Below are 18,906 nucleotides of genomic sequence, written 5' to 3'. Positions count from 1 at the left end.
TTCCTTGCTGTCGGTGCCCTTCCACTAATTTTATGCTGCAGTGTAACCTTTTCTTTCCGCGCAGTCCATTCGCCATGTACTAGACAGTGGGATCTTTCATTTTTCTGTGTTCAGACTGTATGTTCTTCCCCTCAGCTTCAGCCATGGCAACTTTTCCTTCTTCCACTTCCCTGCGTTCCTCTGGACATTCATTTTCCTATGTTTTTTCATGTTCGTTGACCGTTAACATATTGCAACTCGGAAACAGTTCGTAGTCTTCTATCTGCCAGCGGAACAGGCCATTCACCAAGTCCAGGTCGTCATCATTCGATCCTCCGTCAAGTCTCAATACTCCTTCGTCTGGTTCCATTCTCCTCTTTGCTTCATCGTCACTTTCTGAATCTGACGATGCTGCCTCCTCACCGACCATTTGTGTATGCAAGTCAATTGTGAATCTTTTGCCTCTGTGCTCCATTAATAGGGTATTTCGTTTCCAATCATGTTTTACTTTTGCTTGCACCAACCAATCCCGTCACAGAATAGCATCATATCCTTTTCTTTTTAATGGAATGACCACAAAATCCAATAAAAATGGTTGCATACCAATTGTTACCAGTTGCGCTTTCAAAATTCCCAAAGGTTTGATTCCATGTTGGTCTACCGTGAGCAACTGAAATACAGGTGGCCACAATGTCGGCTTTCCCAACTTCTTCCAAGTATCCTCCGGCAACACATTCACGCCAAACCCTCCATCGACAATTGTGTCTGTCAAAACATTTCCCAAAATCCCCATCTCGATGACCATCGGATGCCGTCCGGAGGTGAATGCCAGCAGCATTGGGTCTGTTGTCATCACTTCTCTATTGTCCCTTCCTGTGTCCTCTGTTGCTTTCGAAAACGGTGTATGATTCAGGATGGCCGTCCGTAATTGGGGCATTGTGAGAAGGATGTCACTTATCTTGACTGGTATCTCCATTTGTAAGATCTGTCGTACAATGTTTTGTTCTGCGAAGTTCCTTGCCAAGGTGCCAGTGATGTCCTTCAACTGAGATGTCCCCACCGATGATGCCTTTGCAATTTTCGCCTGCGCTTCCCCGAATTTCCTCTTTTCCTCCGCTTGCCTCCGTGTAATTGCCAAAACCTCCTCACATCCGTGTCGACAGTGATCAAGTTTATTCCAAACTTTGGACACTGGGAATCTTCGTGATTGCCAAGTCCGCACCATCTGCATAATAATTTCGGTGTGTTTTCCGTTGTACAATCCCGTGCAAAATGACCCCACAAATTACACGCTCGGCATTGAACGATCGGCTGTTCGTTTGCATCATACTGAGTTCGACTTTGGCTCCCATTATTATTGTTATTTTGCCCTCTGTTATTATTCCTGTATCCTCCAGATGTAGCACCGGCGGTATTCGTGTTTTTGCTACTACTCAACGGAGAAGCCTCCTGTGTGAGAAACACCTGTGGAGATCCTCTTGTCTTCATGTTAAAGGGGCACTCCTTTGTCGAATGGCCCATGATCTGACAAATGTCACAGATTTGGTTCTTTGGACACGATCCTTTAGTATGACCGTCGGTCTTACATTCCGTGCACCACAGTTCACTACCTTTTGGCTCCTTCTGCATATTTTTAAACTCCTTCATCATGCAAACCATATCCTTCTGTAGGGTACGAACCTTCTTGCTACTACCTTCGTCGTCGCTGCTATCCTCTCCGGCAGGCTCGTCGTCATCAGAATCAGAGGAGCTAGTTTTCTTCTTCTTTGTCTTTTGCTCACTTTCAAGGTCCAGTGCTTTGTTATACGCATCCACATATGACGACAGTGGCACAATTTTCATTTTCCTCCGCAACTTCGAGCATAGGCCGTCGACGAACCATCTTTTCTGCAATCCATCCGCTGGCTTGCTTTCCATTTTGTTTATTAAGTCTTTTAATCTCCTGGCGTAGACGCAGACAGTTTCGTGCTTCCCCTATTTGGTATTGAAAATCTCTGCTACAATTTCATTATCATCCCGCAAGAGTTTAAATTTCACCAGGAACTCCTTTTTAATGTTATCCCAGCTATTTAGCTTTTGTGGATCCGTATTCGAAAACCAATCAATTGCCACACCCCGTAGGGTTGCCGGAAATTGTCTCATCCAGTCGTCTTCATCAATTATGCCATTTGCCCTCCAGATCGTCTCACATGTCTTACACTGTCGGATGGGGTCGGCTGTACCATCGCCTTCAAATTTCGGCAGCTTTCTTCTTCTTTGTCTTTTGCTCACTTTCAAGGTCCAGTGCTTTGTTATACGCGTCCACATATGACGACGGTGGCACAATTTTCATTTTCCTCCGCAACTTCGAGCGTAGGCCGTCGACAAACCATCTTTTCTGCAATCCGTCTGCTGGCTTGCTTTCCATTTTGTTTATTAAGTCTTTTAATCTCCTGGCGTAGACGCAGACAGTTTCGTGCTTCCCCTATTTGGTATTGAAAATCTCTGCTACAATTTCATTATCATCCCGCAAGAGTTTAAATTCCGCCAGGAACTCCTTTTTAATGTTATCCCAGCTATTTAGCTTTTGTGGATCCATATCTGAAAACCAATCAATTGCCACACCCCGTAGGGTTGCCGGAAATTGTCTCATCCAATCGTTTTCATCAATTATGCCATTTGCCCTCCAGATCGTCTCACATGTCTTACAATGTCGGATGGGGTCGGCTGTACCATCGCCTTCAAATTTCGGCAGCTTTCCTTTGGGTCCCGCCATCACAACACTGGAGGTCTGCACTCCCGCACCGGCGGTCTGCACTCCCACACCGGCAGTCTGAATTCCCACGCCGACGGTTTGCACTCCCACACCAGAGGTGTCGACAGCTGCGAACCTTAGTGAAGAAGACGGATCTTCTGAAGTTGTTTCCCGCGGAAGTCTATCCCGGGCGAAGAGGTCACTCCACGCTCGTGCTCCCTCAGCACTGCGAGCTGTGCGAGTTGATGCTCTTCCATTTGAATTTTCTTCCCTCGGTGAACACAAATTCAAGAACTCCTCCCGTGCTTCTTCCACCAATTCCACCCGCTGCCGAGTCTCCTCCAACAATTCTTCTGCGCTCTGATTTTTGTCGGCAATCTTTTGAAATCTCCGTTGGCATTTGGCTTGCTGTGCCAGAATTAAATTCTCTTGCGCAGTATGGATTCCATCTTTTCCCTTCGCCTTATTTCGATCCTTGTTAAGCTGATTTGGCATTAATCTTCATTCCTCCCATCTTCCAGATTCATAAGGCAACAGCACCAAATGTTTACCGTACTGGTAAAGAAATCAACACATACAGACAATGGAACAGAATAGCAGAATTATATTCGCATATGCCAGACATACATTATGCTTCATAAGATCAGTAATAGAAGATAGAAGATGATTTACAATGATCCCAGACGGGATATAAATACTACTGTCGAACCTTCCCGAAGGAGTCCGTCGGCCACAAATATTCTATTCGCTACAAACTATTTACCGACGATGTCGGCTACAAAATACAGAAACACCGCCGGGACCATCCAGTCGGCTGACAACATCAAGTGGTTGGGTAATTGAAGGTGAGTGATATTCAGATTGCTACAATCATTGAGCACTATGATGTTGCCTATCAGATGTTAGCCATATGTAGTTGGGGTGCTCCTATGCTGGATGACCACAGTGATAGTGGCCTTTCCCTTGTAGAAAGCCATTCACTACGAGAAGCTATCAAGACAATGAAACATAATTACTTGCAATTATTAGCTGATAAGGACTACCTTCTTGGGTGGGATTGCACTTGTTACAATGCTTTGATGGGAAAGGACGACAATGTAGTTGAGCTCACCCATGAACTTAAGGCAACTTTAGAGATATTGGGGAGCACCCAATTGGCTCTTCAGGAGTCGCAACTTCAATTGGATGAGGTTACCATAGAGTTAAGCCTAGTACAGTCTTCACCAACTACAGAGTTAGTTCAGCTTCTTATAGTGATGGTTGGTGATGTATTGACATCCACAAGTTGTAGTGAGGATGTGGTTGCATCCGTCACAAATTCAAGTGTAGTAGTTTCAGACGAGATGAGTATTTTGGTTGAGAGTTACAAAGAGCCTCTTGTTGTATCAGGTTCTCCAGTAGTCAGCACATTGACAGATGATGCAAGAAAAGTTATTGAGAGTCCTTATAAGTAGAGGTGGATTTGTTAATGAGTTGTGTGACAGTTCATGGCACTACATCTTCATGAAATATATGTAGACTATCATTTGGTTGGGATGTTAATTCTCATGTTGGGTTGTTTCCCTTTGGAAACAATCCTGTTATTTCATCCCATACAATTGATTATGTTAGATAGTTTGTTGAGCCTCAAAAATGGAGGGACTAGTTGAAGGTTTCAGGAGAGGAGATTGATTCAACCTTGTCTCGTATTGGTTGCACACATAAATATGTTGAGCACCGACTATGGAGAAGCAGTGTGGTATTAAGGCCAGTAGTCATATTTGCAATTTGAGGTTCATCCAGAGGGTGTTGGAGGCACTTAAATAAGAATATTTCCACTTCTTTCATGATAGAGAGCATGTGATTAGGTATGAAGAGAGTTTTGGCAGTTAATCTACCCAACTAGCTATTCAAGGTCAAAGATTGTTGCCATCTTTTGATTCTCGAGTTGTCAGTGATGAGCCACTAATAGAGATCAGAGCCTTTTATCATAACTACATGGTGAGGAGTGCGCCTCATTTCTCTTTTGATCCATGGGTAGGTGACTTGGTTATAGATCAATTTGGATGGGCTCTTAGATAACACCATCCTTTATGGGGTGGGTATATGCTATCTTCAGTTGATAGGGTTGGTGACTTCAAGTTTAGTGCATCCATGATAGCTTAGTGGAAGATGGATATTATGGTTGTGATACATGCACCCTTGGCAGTTATCATCTTCATAGTACAATTGGGTCCAACACCCATGGGGGTCGGTAAAATTTTGAGGGAGATTTGGTCTACCTAATGTGTTTGTATGTCCTTACTTCCTTGTGTTGGATGGATGCAACTTTCGTTTACTTTGGGACCCAGGTGGTGATACAGTTAGCGCTACATATTGGATGGGTTCCATCAAGTTGCTATACCATTTGCAGCATGGTGGCGTTGGGATCAGATTAGTGAGATCGAAAAATGGGTTTGTTCTTTTCGGTCGGCTTTGCTTTAGGATTTGGGATCCAAGCATATTTGGTTGGACACTGTTCAATGAACTATGGGGTCCTCTGCATGCATCAGTATTTTAGTCCGAAATCATTGAGTATTGCAGTGTGTACATGATGTGCTTATGTTGATGCTTCAATAGGGCTATTGTCATATGGGATTTTTCCATGCAGTGAACTTTCTTTGCAATGGTAATTGGGCAGATTGTAATGTCCCCATTATCATGAGCATCAAAGTTTGAGAAATTAGCCTATTATTGTGACCCTCGTAGGCTAATTACTATGGACGAAAGGTCTTCTGAGGCAGAGGCTTGTTTAATGGAGTTTCTTGCCTTCTCCAGAATTCAGTATGCTCTAGCTTGGTCTTCATTTGGCTCATATTGGACTTAGTTTTCTATACTTACTATTTCTAGTAAGTCTGAGGTTTATCAAGAAGGGTCTTTTCTATTTTTAGTAAGGCAATCATATGGATAGAGGAAGCAGTGGTTGACTCCCTGGTTCAGATAGGTTTGTCAAGTTGATGAGTATTTAATGAGATATTGATATTTTAATGGCCTTTATTGATATTTAATTATTTGAGTTATACCATAAAGTTATTAATTAATTTTATAATAAAATGGGGGCCATGCTGACGATAATGAGTAATTAATACTCATTGATTAAATGTGTACTTTATGAATGATATATTAAAGTCAACTCATTATTATAAAAGATATCAAAACCATTATAGAGCCTTGCTAATGAAGATTTATGGAGAATTATTATTAAAGAGCCTTGGAGAGAAAAAAAAAGGCATTCTATTATGCATTTGATATTATTGATTTGTGTGAAGAGAAGATTGGAGACAAGGGTTTCAGATTTCAAGCGTGAAGAATTGTGAATTCTTCTAAGTTTTCAACATAGTGAATTGGTGACACCCAACGAATTATGCTAGGCATTGGCCTCATCTAGAGACCAAGAGTGAATTTATTGTGCAGAATCAAGGGTTCAAATGCTTTATTTTCCAGAATAGTTTGCAAAGGCTAAGGAATCTCTTTATTGTAGATTGCAGCCATTGTATGACCAAAGTAACGAGAATCAGAATCGGATCGGAATCGGCAAGGCCGAATCAAATCATGAATTGGCCATGAATCAACCATGAATCGGAAAATTTAAAAAAACCCTTGAAATCTAGAGATTTTAACAATTTAAAACTTATTTCATACACCCTTTATTGAATATAACTTCAACACACTATAACATCATCAAATAGAAGTTAACATACATAAACATGGAACATAAATGATAAATCCATCACATACATAACTATGTTACATGTAAAATATAAATTGTAGATGTAGCTGAAGTAAGTAGAAATCATAGGATCATAATTATTCAAATCACAAAATGTATGTAAGATGAAGATCCATAAGACATCAAATCATAAATGTTTGTAAGAATCTAAGATGAAGATCCATGAAGATCCATAAGACATCAAGTAAATGTATGTAAGAATCTAAGATGAAGATTCTCTCTTCTACTCATGCTAAACAATTAGAAGGCCCTTTAGGGTTAAAACAAAGAGGAAAGGCAAAAAAAATATTTTAAAAACTTGTGTTTTTATTTTAAAAATGTCTTCACTTTTCGCTGCCCGTGCCGATTCATGCGATTTTTTGCATGAATTGGCGATTCATGACAAAAAATCAGTGATTTAATTCACCGGCTCCAAAAAAACCACCATGCATGAATCGAATTGGCCAACTGGCGATTTTGGCGATTTTAGGGTGATTCTCAAAACTGTGGTGTGGACTATGTTTGATATTTTCTAAGAGCTGCTATCCATTTTTTCGGCTCTATTATTGTGATGTTATGTGGAGATGAAAACAAAATTAATGATAGAGGAAACATTGATTTTCATTTTTGAGGGGTTTGGGGCCACAAAATGAAGTCTTCGTATTAAGAATAATCTGATTGAAAACTATGGTGTGGACTATGACCGATATTTTCTAAGAGCTGCTATCCATTTTTTCAGCTCCATTATTATGATGTTATGTGGAGATGAAAACAAAATTAATGATAGAGGAAACATTGATTTTCATTTTTGGGGGGTTTGGGACTACAAAATGAAGTTTTCGTATTAAGAATAATCTGATTGAATAAGGCAATATGGTCTACTTCTCCCAATGATAACTAGAATCTCACTATGATCACAGGGACAATACGTCCCTAGAGAGAGCTTGTTCAAGCTCTAAATTTTTGGAATATTTGGAACTCCATATAATGAAAAAAACTAAAATAATAGCCCCCTAAACTCCATGCCCAATAAGTGATTTATCCATAAAAACTTTGATGTCAAAACCACCCGTGACGATGTTATAAAAGGAAATGTCTTTCCACCTTTTACCCTTTTAGATAGAGGATCTTAAAATTTTATTTTTTACCAATACCTTCCATGGTTCATTGCTATGCAAGGCTTTGAAGATCCATTTTAAATGCAAAAGAAGACCCATGAGCTTTTAAGTCTCTTAGCCACGACCCACCCAACTTCCTAGGCACACAACACCATTCCCATTCAATACAATGTCTCCACCTCACCCCCTCCTCTTTGACACCTTTTCACCTTTTCTAACATATGTGAGGCAGTTAAATACATGAACACTTACAAAGTAGTTGATGAGGAAGGGTTCTAAGTGAAGCTCTTCAAAAATTGGTATAATGGTTTTGGGTTCTTTTCTCATGCTACTCTTTAACAAAGTGGTTTCTACTGGATTTCCTGACTCTTGGTTGTGGCACAATATCTATCCAATACACAAACTCGGGTCGATTTCGAACATTACCGACTACAGTTACATCATGATTGGGCATACAATTGCCAAACTCTATGTCACTATGTTGAACTCTATCTTATCTAGAGAGCTTGACCTTCAGCACTATCAAGGTAGGGGGCAGGTCGATTTTGGGCTGATTATCGAACCATGGACCATATCCTCACTTTGTGGACTATCATTGAGGAGGCTCAACATTGCTCGGTGAAAGTCTATTTTTCTTTGTAGACTTTTGCAAGGCCTTGATTATGTTCCTCAGACAACCCTCTTCCAGAGACTTAGGGATATTGAGGTTTTGGAGACTCTCCTCACAACTATCATGAGGTTATATGAGATTGTTGTGGGCAGGTTCAAGACTCCTAAGGGATTTTTGGATCTTATTCAGAGCACCATTGGGGTGAAGCATGGCTGCCCTCTCTCCCCTACCCTTTTTGGTATCAACATTGATGAGCTCAAGGGTTTCCTCTAGGACTTCTCACTTCCTAGCAATGGGTGTTATACACTCTAGGTTTTGATCTCCATTTTGTTTTTTGTCGACGATGTGGTTCTTTAGGCTTCTTTCCTAGAGGGGCTTTAGCGGCTTCTTGATGGGTTGGCCTCCTTTTGTGAGTTTTGGCAGTTAGTTGTGAACCTAAGGAAGACCTAGGTGATGGTCTTCAACAACTTGAAGACCTCTCATCTCCACTTCTACTTCCATGGCAATGAGATTGAGCCACTTCCTCCTATACTTACCTAGGGGTGTTCTTCGGACCCCATTTAAGCTTGAGATTTGCCATGCTCTTCATCTTAGGCGGTTCTCTGGACTTCTCTCCTTGATTCCAACTAGGCTTTGGTCAAGTAAGTCTAGATCCTCCTTTAGCGCATTATCAGATGTCATCGATCCACTCCCCACGGTATTATCTTGGTCGAGTTTGGTGTTCATCCGTTTAGGCTTGGGACCATCTTTGATCTTATTTGATTTCTCCACTATCTCTGGAGCTTTTCAGACTCCATTGAGGGTCAACACAGATGTTCTTGCTTGGCCTATTGCTCTTCTAAGGTGGTTGCGGTTTCTCATCCTATTGGCAAGGCTTGTTGCTGGTTTGCCGAGGCCTTTGCTCTTCTTGGTTCGGTTGGGATCATGATGGACTATGTTCCCCCCTTCCAGTTCTAACTGGATGCCCCCGCTCACTTCCTTCCCTCTCATCAGGAGTTGAATGAAATGTCAAGGTTGACATCTATAGGCAATATATTATCATAGCATGGAGTAATCCTTAGGGGGGGCTCTACCCAAGGATGGTTTTCTATGTTGAGCACTATATGGATATCGAGGATGGGGTAATTGTGCGCCCTTGGTACCTCACTCATTGTTGGGCTCATGCCCTCCACATCTCTTTGGGATCTTTTAGAGTGGGTTCTCATTGGTTATGTATATAGACAGACCATTAGATTGATAGGGAAAATAGGATCTGCTGCCTTTTACCCCTTGGGGTGGCAAAGACGGAGACTCATTTTGTTTTTCAGTGCCCCTTCTACTATGAGATCAAGGGGAGATTTTACTTCTTGTTTAGGGAGTACAGGTTCCTCTCATATTCTTTAGATAAACTGATCAGTAGAGTCTTGCTCTTTATCTCTAGGAAGCCATGTGGCTCTGTGATCACACTTTATAGCTTTAGTTATCTACGAGATAGACTTCAGACCATCTCATCACCTCCTTCTTCACCCTTGGGTCTTCTACTTGAAGGACAAAGCAGTCTCTCGGCCATGTTTTCAGGTCACACTAGGTCTGTGAGGCCTCATAGAGAGTGCACTCGGCAACATCACCCTATCTCCAACAACTCCTTAAGACAATTGGACACACCCTCATCCCAAACCCTATCCTTTGGTTCTAGACTACTTCTCGCCAGTGAGGAGTATTTAGTCTTTTCTTGATTTTGTTTTCTCGTTTTGTTCTTTTCGCGGACACTGTTTGGTGCTCACTTTGTTGGTTTTGGCATTGTTGTACAGTTTTCAATCCCTTAGATCCTTGTGGTTTCTTGTTGGATGATAATAAATTTATCTTATCTTCTTAGATCCTACACCATTAGACCAAAGAAAATCTCTCATAATTATGTCTAATTTGCAAAGGTCCATGAAGAAGAATAGTATATAGAATGAGAAGCTAAAACCTTTTGAACTACCTATGCGCTGCTAGCTAGAGAAAGGAGATGTGTTTTCCATTCATATTTTTTTTTTCAACTTTTGGATAAACCTGCATCCACATATCTTTTGTAGAGGAAGAAATTGCTAATGATGTCCCAAAATATCGAACAATGGTTAAGGGCCCAACCCACACCCAACCTTAGGAAGCCATCCAATTCGCAGTTGAATCAAACCAAGGATCAAACAATAGTTGAGGGCCCAACCCACACCCAACCTCAAGAGGCTATCCAATCAGCAACTAAATCCAACCAACCAAGGATAGTAGACATGTGAGGTGTAACCTTTTCTCTAGATGCCAAGCAAAAGAAATTAAGTCATCCAAAACAATATGAAATTTTCTTCAAAGATTTTCCAAATAAGAGCAAAGTCATCAGCAAATTGAGCATTGATTAAATCCTCTTGATTGAGGAGAGTAATACCTGATAAGTAGGAGATATTTTCCACAACAAGTCAAATTGTGATATTGCTATCAGGATTCAATTGTGTAGTTTTTTGAGTTAAACTCATTGATCCCATGATTCATGAGTAGTGGTTCACAGAACCCATCTCTCATGAGAATGAATGGAACACTTAACGCATATTGGATCTAGGTGATGCTCATAGAGGTGAAGAACCCATCTCTCATGAGAATGAATGGAACACTTAACGTGTATTGGATCTAGGTGATGCTCACAAAGGCGTAGCACTGCGACTTACTAAGAGGTCACCAATCCTAGTACTACTCTTGAGCATGCTTAACTACGGAGTTTCCTCCATAGTTAAACCCGTTCTGCTTGCAACCCCATTTGCAAAACCTTCACCAAGTGTTGTGCCTTACGAACCATTTATTAAAAAGCCCCTTAAGCTCATCACTTGATAAGTGGGAGATATAGAAGGGGATATAGAACATAGCGTATGCTGCAATAACAAAAGCATGTCTCCAATTCAGTAATGTAGTAGGTCTCGAATTCCTAACAAGGGTTTTGTCATTGCTTTTGGGTATCAGCTTTGCTAAAGCTATAATGCACTTGGGAGGGGCTGAATCATTGCAATGAAAGATCTATAAACTTTTACCAATAACCAACATGCAAAGGAAACAACTATATAGAAGTTGAGAAAACCAAACATCCACACATGCAATAAGAGAGCACCAATATTTTTCATGTGGAAACCCTTAGTCAAAGGGAAAAACCACAGTGGGAATTAGTACCCACAAATCTCACTACTACAATAATAAGGTTGCCTTATTAGGAGCATTACAGTCACCTAGATAAGGACATACCCGGTTAAGAGTACCTTAGCCCGGTTAAGAGCTACTACAAAGACCTCTTAGAAACTACCTGGTTAAGGGATTTCAAACTCCTTTTGAGAGTCACATGGTTAGAGGATTTATTCTTCAAACCTGTTAGGATCCTACTCACCGTGTTAGGAGTGACCTGGTTAAGGGATTTCCCTTGCCAGTTTATTAGAATCAACAAGTGAAAGTGATCTGATATTTGTGCTCACTGCATGACAGATCCAATGGATCTCTACTCTGAATTGCTTCACACTTCTGCACTTTTGCACTAACACCACAATTCTTTGCAACACAACAAAAGTTGTCACAACTTGATCTTACATTTCTTTTTATGCTGGTTTTAAGGCGGTGGAAAAAAACTAGAAAGTATTACCATGAGTCGGCTTCACAAGCAATTCAAATTTCATGAGCAAGCACCAATTCATTGATTTATGTGCCTTGATGTCGTCCCAAAACAATTCATTAAGAAAACAATTCAACCTTTGACTTTGACTCCACTGGATTACCAATTCAACACAACAAACTCTGTCAGTCGCTTTGTTCTAACTACTATCACTGTTCGACTCAGCAAATCTGTCTGTAACTCACTTTGGATGATGTAATTGAAAACATAGATTGAGATGACTCTAATGATGCTTCCATTTTAACTGCACACTCTGAAACATCAAACTCCTTATTGCACATCACAAACACTATGACTGGCTATCCAATCACTGGCACACTGAACACTTCACAATTCTAACTGTTTGATCTATTCTTCTTCCAGTATGGCCAATCCATCAACTCCAGATTACCTGATTGCCAGCAATAAAAAACACTACAATGATGTTCCATGTTATCTGATTCCAACAACCTCTCCAAACTTCATCATCGTGCCAACAAGCTTAATGACACCATTGTTGATGTTCTCACCTAGTGAACCTTGCTCAAAGGCATCATTGTAGAGGGTTAACAATTCAAGATTGATCCGAGCCTGTCGAGTCCAGGTGGTTTCACATTAGCAAGGTACCTAATGGTGTCTTCAATTTCTTCCACAGCAATGATCTGCTCAAGGGCCTTAGCCTTGTCTTTTCAGGGTTTCTTAGGGACCAATCTCAAACAACATTCCAAATCCTCCTGATTCTTGTTGCCATGTTCAAAGAAAAACAATTCTTTATAGAAGTTACAAAATGCTAATTTTATTTCTTCTTCATCCTTGGTAATACCATTCTCGGCCTGAAATTCGTCAACTCTATTTTTTGTTTTGCTCTAATTATATTAAAGAAATAGCTTATGCCTCTATCTCCTTCCCTTGGCCAATTCATCTTGGCTCTGATTCTTTTACCCTGGAATTTGTAATTCTGAGGTTTTCTTAGTTCCATCTTGGTAGTACATAATTCCTCTTCCAACTGCCGCTTGTTTACATTAATTTGTAACAACCTTTCAGTTTCATTTAAGTTTCTTTTACAGACAAGTTTCTGATTTAGCTGTCTTTGGCATTCTTTTCTCCCACCAACTGAAGCATAACCCTCCATACAAAAATTAGGGCATCCCATTGCTTTCTAGGTCCAAGATCTCTATTACAATATTTTGAGAGGCAAGTAGCCATCTTAATAGCACCAAGAGTATTACTATCCTGAAGGAGAGAAGTATTTAAGTAGAAATTGTTCTTGCATTTTTGTCTGTTGGATGGGAGAGAATTTATTTCAACCTTTATCAAAGAAGAAATTGGAGAATGATCAAATAAAGTAGCAGGAGAGACAACAACTGGTATTTTCCCATTCATCTGTTGAAAGGAGAACATCACAGAATCCACTTAAAATATATCTAATCTACAATAAGCCCTCTGTCTCCCTGCTAGTTTGGGAAAGTGGGTATATTAAATATCAGAGGAGAATACCTTTCTCTTCTCAAGATGATCAATCAAATTCAATCTTGTCTTGAACTTAGCCCAAAAAAGTGCTCATTACCCTTCTAGGAGTTCTTAGAACCTCCACATTTTTCCTCATTGTATTCAATCATATTGAAGTCTCCGGAGAATATCTTGTATGTATTAGGGAGAGAAGTGACAAGCCAATCCCAAAGAGCAGCTCTCTGTATGTAATCAATAGAAGTATAAATGTTGCAAAATACCAATCAATTTATGTCATGACCCCTCTCGAAACTGGACGATTGTAAATGATCAAAAATATTAAAAAATAAGTTGTTCTTAAAACCATTTTTACAAGTACCTAAGTTGTTCTTGCAGACGATTGGTTTGTTGAAAATAATGCCAGAAGATTACTCAAGGGAGATGAACATATATCATGTTTATCACTAGTCTCCTCTCCCTTTTCTCCTTTGTGCTTACTTATGGGGCATACTCTTCCATGATTGATCAGGGATCCTCTATCATTTAGCTACATTTTTTCTTGACATTATATACCTTCATCGCCAAGCAAAGTTTTTACCAATGCTTTGCCTTAGGATGTCTTCATTTCTAAACCAGCTTCCTTTACGGAAATGCCAACAATAATACAACTTGTAGACATTTTCTACCAGTGCATATGTGTGTCTGCCTATATGCTGGAAAGGATATTTGCAACTGTCTGGTGTAATATGAGCTGGCATGATGTGAAGAGTTGGCGATGCTTTGGAAAATTGCATTATGGTAGCATCCTATTTGAGACTTAAATTGTTCAATTAACTGCAGATTTATCTCATTTACACCATTCTCTTCTTCCTTAGAGAATGGTGCAAGGACCAAATTACTGAAGGTGAATGAGCTAGTGAGCTCCGCAACACATGGTTTATAAGGCACAACACCTGCTGAAGGTTCCACAAACAGGATAGCAAGCTTAGCAGGTCTGGTTTTGCTGGAAAACCCATAGTTAAGGGCATGTCAGATTGATTTGTATGCAGATAGTTAACCAACTAGGAATTCTTTAAGCATCAACTAGATGCAATGAGTATCAAAAGGACCTTTCATGTTTGTGAAGGATGGGTTTTAATTAACATTACTGATCAAATTTGTTTCATGTAGAATGAAATGGTATTAGACATCTCTAAATGTTGGACATTGCAGAGAAAATTGATGCCTACAATCATATTATCTGAAGTGGCATCCGTATTCTGTCTCAAATAATGTTTTTGCATCCTGAAACTCCTATGCTAGTTTTACAATGCTGTTTTGCATATGCATCTGCACATATCCAAGCTTGACAAATTTCTGTGATGCTTGCAGATATTTGAGAAACTAACAGGGGTGAGTGTTGAAGCCCAAGCTCCTATTCTTCCCAAAGAAGAAACACTGAAGTCTCTTCCATCCGAATGGCCAGTGGACCCAGTTCCAGAGATTCAAAAGCTGGAAAATTGTGGAGCTGCTAAAGTGTTAGTTGTGCTTGATGATGACCCAACTGGAACACAAACTGTGCATGGAGTCACTGTATTAACAGAATGGTAACATGAAAAAACAATTTAGAATCAACAAAATGCAATTGTTGTGAATGTCCCTGCTTAGTCTGTCTGGTAATTTGTTTATTTCTTAACAGCTTTATTTGTGTTTCATCAATAGATTCAAAACATTCCAAATATCCTGGGCAAATGAGAGTAACATTGTGGCCAATTCTTTAAAGGTGTAAATGTCTGATAAGTGACCAAGTTACCAACCTTTGTTCAATACTAATTTCACTATTTGTTGATTATACCTCTCTTTTTGGCAGGAGCATCGAGTCACTTGTTCAACAATTCAAAAAAAAGCCCTCGTGCTTTTTCATTTTGACCAATTCTCGAGCTTTGAGTAGTGATAAGGTATACAGTACTTTTGTACAAGATGCTTGAATATAATCTATTGTGCAAATTTTCCTTTTCTTGAGATATTAATAAGAAAGTTTTGGTTGGAACGTTTTTCAGGCAATTCTATTAACCAGAGAAATCTGTAAAAACTTAGAGAGTGCAGCTGCTTCAGAGAATACCAGATACACAGTTGTCCTAAGGGGAGATTCAACACTTCGTGGGCATTTTCCAGAGGCAATTGTTTTTTCAATGCATTTAATTTGACTGAAGTTTTATTGTATATTGGGATGGAAGATGTAAAAAAAATGATTGGGCTTGTCTGAAATTCAAGAAATTCTCTCAGGAGGCAGATGCTGCTGCATCAATAATAGGAGAGACAGATGCATGGATTATTTGCCCCTTTTTTCTTCAAGGTGGGCGATACACAATTGCCAATGTACATTATGTCGCAGATGGCAACAGGTATAACTGATAATTGTCCAATGAAGTTTTGGAGTATCTCTATTTTCCTTCAAGAAAGCAAGGTACTGATCAGTGAAATGTGGTGGTCTTGAAGACTAGTTCCTGCAGGAAGGACTGAATTTGCTAAAGATGCTGCTTTTGGTTATAAGGCCTCAAACCTTTGTCAGGTTATTTGAAGTTAAATATTACTTTTAATAAAACAGTTGCTTAATATTTTCTCAGAATTTCAGTCTGATATGGTTTATGTTCTTTTCAATGGATTCAAAGCAGTGGGTTGAAGAGAAAACTAAAGGACGTATACCTGCTAACAGTGTTGCTTCAGTCTCCATCGAAGTTGTTCGTAAAGGAGGTCCAGATGCTGTTTGTGAACAACTCTGCCATTTATCAAAGGTATTGTATGCATAAGGTTTAGATATGAATTTTCACTGAGCAAGACATGTGCATTCTCTGTCATTTATTAAATTCATGCTAAGGTGAAGTTGTGTACTCTGAATTTAATTTATTAAAGGTTTCTCTTTGACATCCTAGAGAGATGATTTTTTTGCGGGACAAATAAACTAATAGGTCGGTTCATGGAGTGACTCTGGATTTTTTGTGTTGGGTGGATATTTTGCATCCGACAGTTTTGGGTAAAATCTAGTCGCAAAAAAGGTAGACCAGCCATAGCATGTGAGACAGAGTCTGTCCTGCCCTAAAGAGAAGGCTCCCCCTTCTCACTGTTCCTTGGATCAACTCAAGGTAAGCAAGAAGTTGAGAGATTTGAAAGGGTATTACCAATATTCTTTCCTCTTAGCTATCAAAAAAGAATCCACTTACTCGTGGAGCGAGTGATGGGCAAGATGAAACCACTAACTACACTCCTATCTAAAGTTGTAAACGGTGATACTGATAAACCAACACTAAATCAAAGGCTAGTTGAAAGTGTATCAATTTGGCTTTAGGTCCTGTTTAATCTATTCTGTAAGAAAAGCCTCTACCATTGGGGCACAAGGACTTCTAGAAGTAGGGGAATTCTAACTATTTTTTGTGAATTTGAGATGCTAACACAAGCTACAGTCAAAACTTCTAGTTTATGTATTACCACAACCACTCCCAATCAAAGCTTCAGCTCCGATTGCTTCTTAACTCACTATGTTGTATTATTGAAAACACAATAATAACATGAACCAAAGACAATAGGCACAAACCATAGTTAAAGCTTCTAATTTGCTCTATCACAATTGCTTTCAGTCAAAGCTTCGAATCCAATTGTTTCTTTTATTCAATTTTCTCCCAAATTTGTACTAACAATCAAAGTTATGCTTGCACAAGTTTGGCAAATCTTTTTTGCATACAACAAAAGATGATTGTTACAATGAGAGGGCACTCCTTTATAAGGCAAAAGAGTTGAGAAAAAAGTGGTGGAAAAAGTGGGAGCGACTCAACCAAGTTCGACCTAGTCAAACTAGGTGAGAGAAATTATTCGATTACATATCATAAAGACATACAATCAAATTACATGCGATTACATGCATTTGAGTTACATGTAATTGCATTACATGTGTTTGAGTTACATGTGATTGGATTACATGCAACACCAACGTTTGCATCTACAAAGCTAAAAACACTTGAAGAAAATGTTGATTCTGAATGAATAAATCCTATAGACTATCAGCAAAAGCCTTGTACTTCATGATGATGCAAACCCAAATGATCACAGGATCATGAGTTCCTATATTTTGTGCCACTACATTCACTTTGATAATCATGGTATTGCGTCTTTTGATAGCCTCTGACTCTCTTTAATGAATTGTCTATTGTCATTTGAAAACTTGATGTGATCTAGTTTTTTCACGTTCAAGTTGTTGTGAATTCTCTTTTGTAGATTGGCACATTCTAGAGTCTCCGGCACCTTGAAGACCTTCTCAACGGTGCCCGAATGTAAACTCCAAACAACTTTCCACCAACACCTTTAACTTCTTTTTTCTTTTCAAGCAAAGTGCTTGACATGAACTCGGGTTCTCAAACAACCATTGGGAAAATGGAGACCAAATGAATTACCGCTTCTTTGATTCAAAGCACACCTTCTTTATTGAATATCTTCATTCTTTATATAAATTTTGGCATATCTTGACCTGCTGCAACACGAAAGTTTCAATGGGATTGAATCCATCATTGGAAGATATGGATTCTGACTCCATGAGAATATTGACAAAATGGATCTCTGAGGAACAGTATATTCAAAGTATTGATTAGATACTCATGGAACATATGCAATGAATTGGATGTGATATGGAAAGTACATGCGAAGGGCTAGAATGGGACTTAGGAAGATGCATGGCATGTAAATGCGTATTGGAAAGGGATGAGTTCTTATAAAGATGCCCTGAGGAATGAAGGCTAGGCGCATGGGAATGCATTCAAATGATAACTTTTGTGATGTTCCCAAATTCGTTTAACTCCAAATAGACGAGCACTGTAACACGATAGACAAATAGGGTGATGTACGACTGGGCCAAGATGATGTACGAACTGTGTTGAGCCATACAGTGGGTGCCTGGAGGTTATATGGTGTGTTCCTTGGAGGTCGTACGGTGGTGTATGAGGGGGTTGTATGGTTGAGGGAGCAGTTGATGGCCATATGGGGAGGCAATGTGAGCCATATGGTGAATGAGGCTATGTGGTGTTGGTGTTGGCTGTACGGTATGCTTAATGTTGGTCGTACAATATTAAGAGGTTGGTTATACGGTTTGGTAGGAGAGGTCCTACGGATGGGAGGCCGTACGGAATGCAGGGAGGAAAATGCTATGGGGGCCGTACAATATTTTCCCTGAATGTTGCGAACTGCGGATGGAATATGGAGAAAGAATGGTTTCAAATCTATATTTAACTATTAATCCCAAATACATCAGATCATGCCAAACAAGAATGGAGATTTTGAATACAAATAACCTTTAATTAATATTTGCCAAAAGATGGTGCTCCGATTTGTCAAATCCGAGCAAAGTATTACAGGGGACGAAATAGGGTGAGGGTTGAATTCCACCGAAACCGAAAAGACCAAATAGGGAAGATCTTTCAGTTCCGAAATGGCAAACAACAGAGAATCCCAACAGGAATTCGCAGTACAAAGAAAATAATCCAAATTGCATACCTAACAACTACCTATATGTCGTGCTTAAATTAGTGTAACGAGACTCGGACTCGGCTCGGACTCGGCAAGGGTAACTTGACTCGTGACTCGGCTCTGACTCGTGACCCGGCTCGGCGGTGACTCGGCAAA

The 18,906-nt window shown here is 39.8% G+C and overlaps 1 protein-coding gene across 3 annotated transcripts in view; it reads left to right on the top strand.

The window, feature by feature from the left end:
- LOC149575521 (ketose-bisphosphate aldolase class-II family protein) overlaps nucleotides 1-18,906 on the top strand; it is a 392,222-nt gene that overhangs the window by 303,118 nt on the left and 70,198 nt on the right. For all 3 annotated transcript variants that reach the window (XM_089815285.1, XM_089815286.1, XM_089815284.1), the window contains exons 24-29: nucleotides 14,632-14,846; nucleotides 15,110-15,197; nucleotides 15,300-15,416; nucleotides 15,526-15,644; nucleotides 15,739-15,811; nucleotides 15,915-16,034. In XM_089815285.1, coding sequence (XP_089671411.1) covers nucleotides 14,632-14,846; nucleotides 15,110-15,197; nucleotides 15,300-15,416; nucleotides 15,526-15,644; nucleotides 15,739-15,811; nucleotides 15,915-16,034 — 732 coding nt within the window. The remainder of the gene's footprint in view (nucleotides 1-14,631; nucleotides 14,847-15,109; nucleotides 15,198-15,299; nucleotides 15,417-15,525; nucleotides 15,645-15,738; nucleotides 15,812-15,914; nucleotides 16,035-18,906) is intronic.

The sequence above is a fragment of the Cupressus sempervirens genome, chromosome 2 (genome assembly GCF_028749045.1).
Source record: "Cupressus sempervirens isolate cs-2001-9-10 chromosome 2, ASM2874904v1, whole genome shotgun sequence".
Taxonomy (NCBI): Eukaryota; Viridiplantae; Streptophyta; class Pinopsida; order Cupressales; family Cupressaceae; genus Cupressus; species Cupressus sempervirens.
Note: the sequence above shows the minus strand (reverse complement) of the source record. Positions and strands in the feature narration are given on the sequence as shown.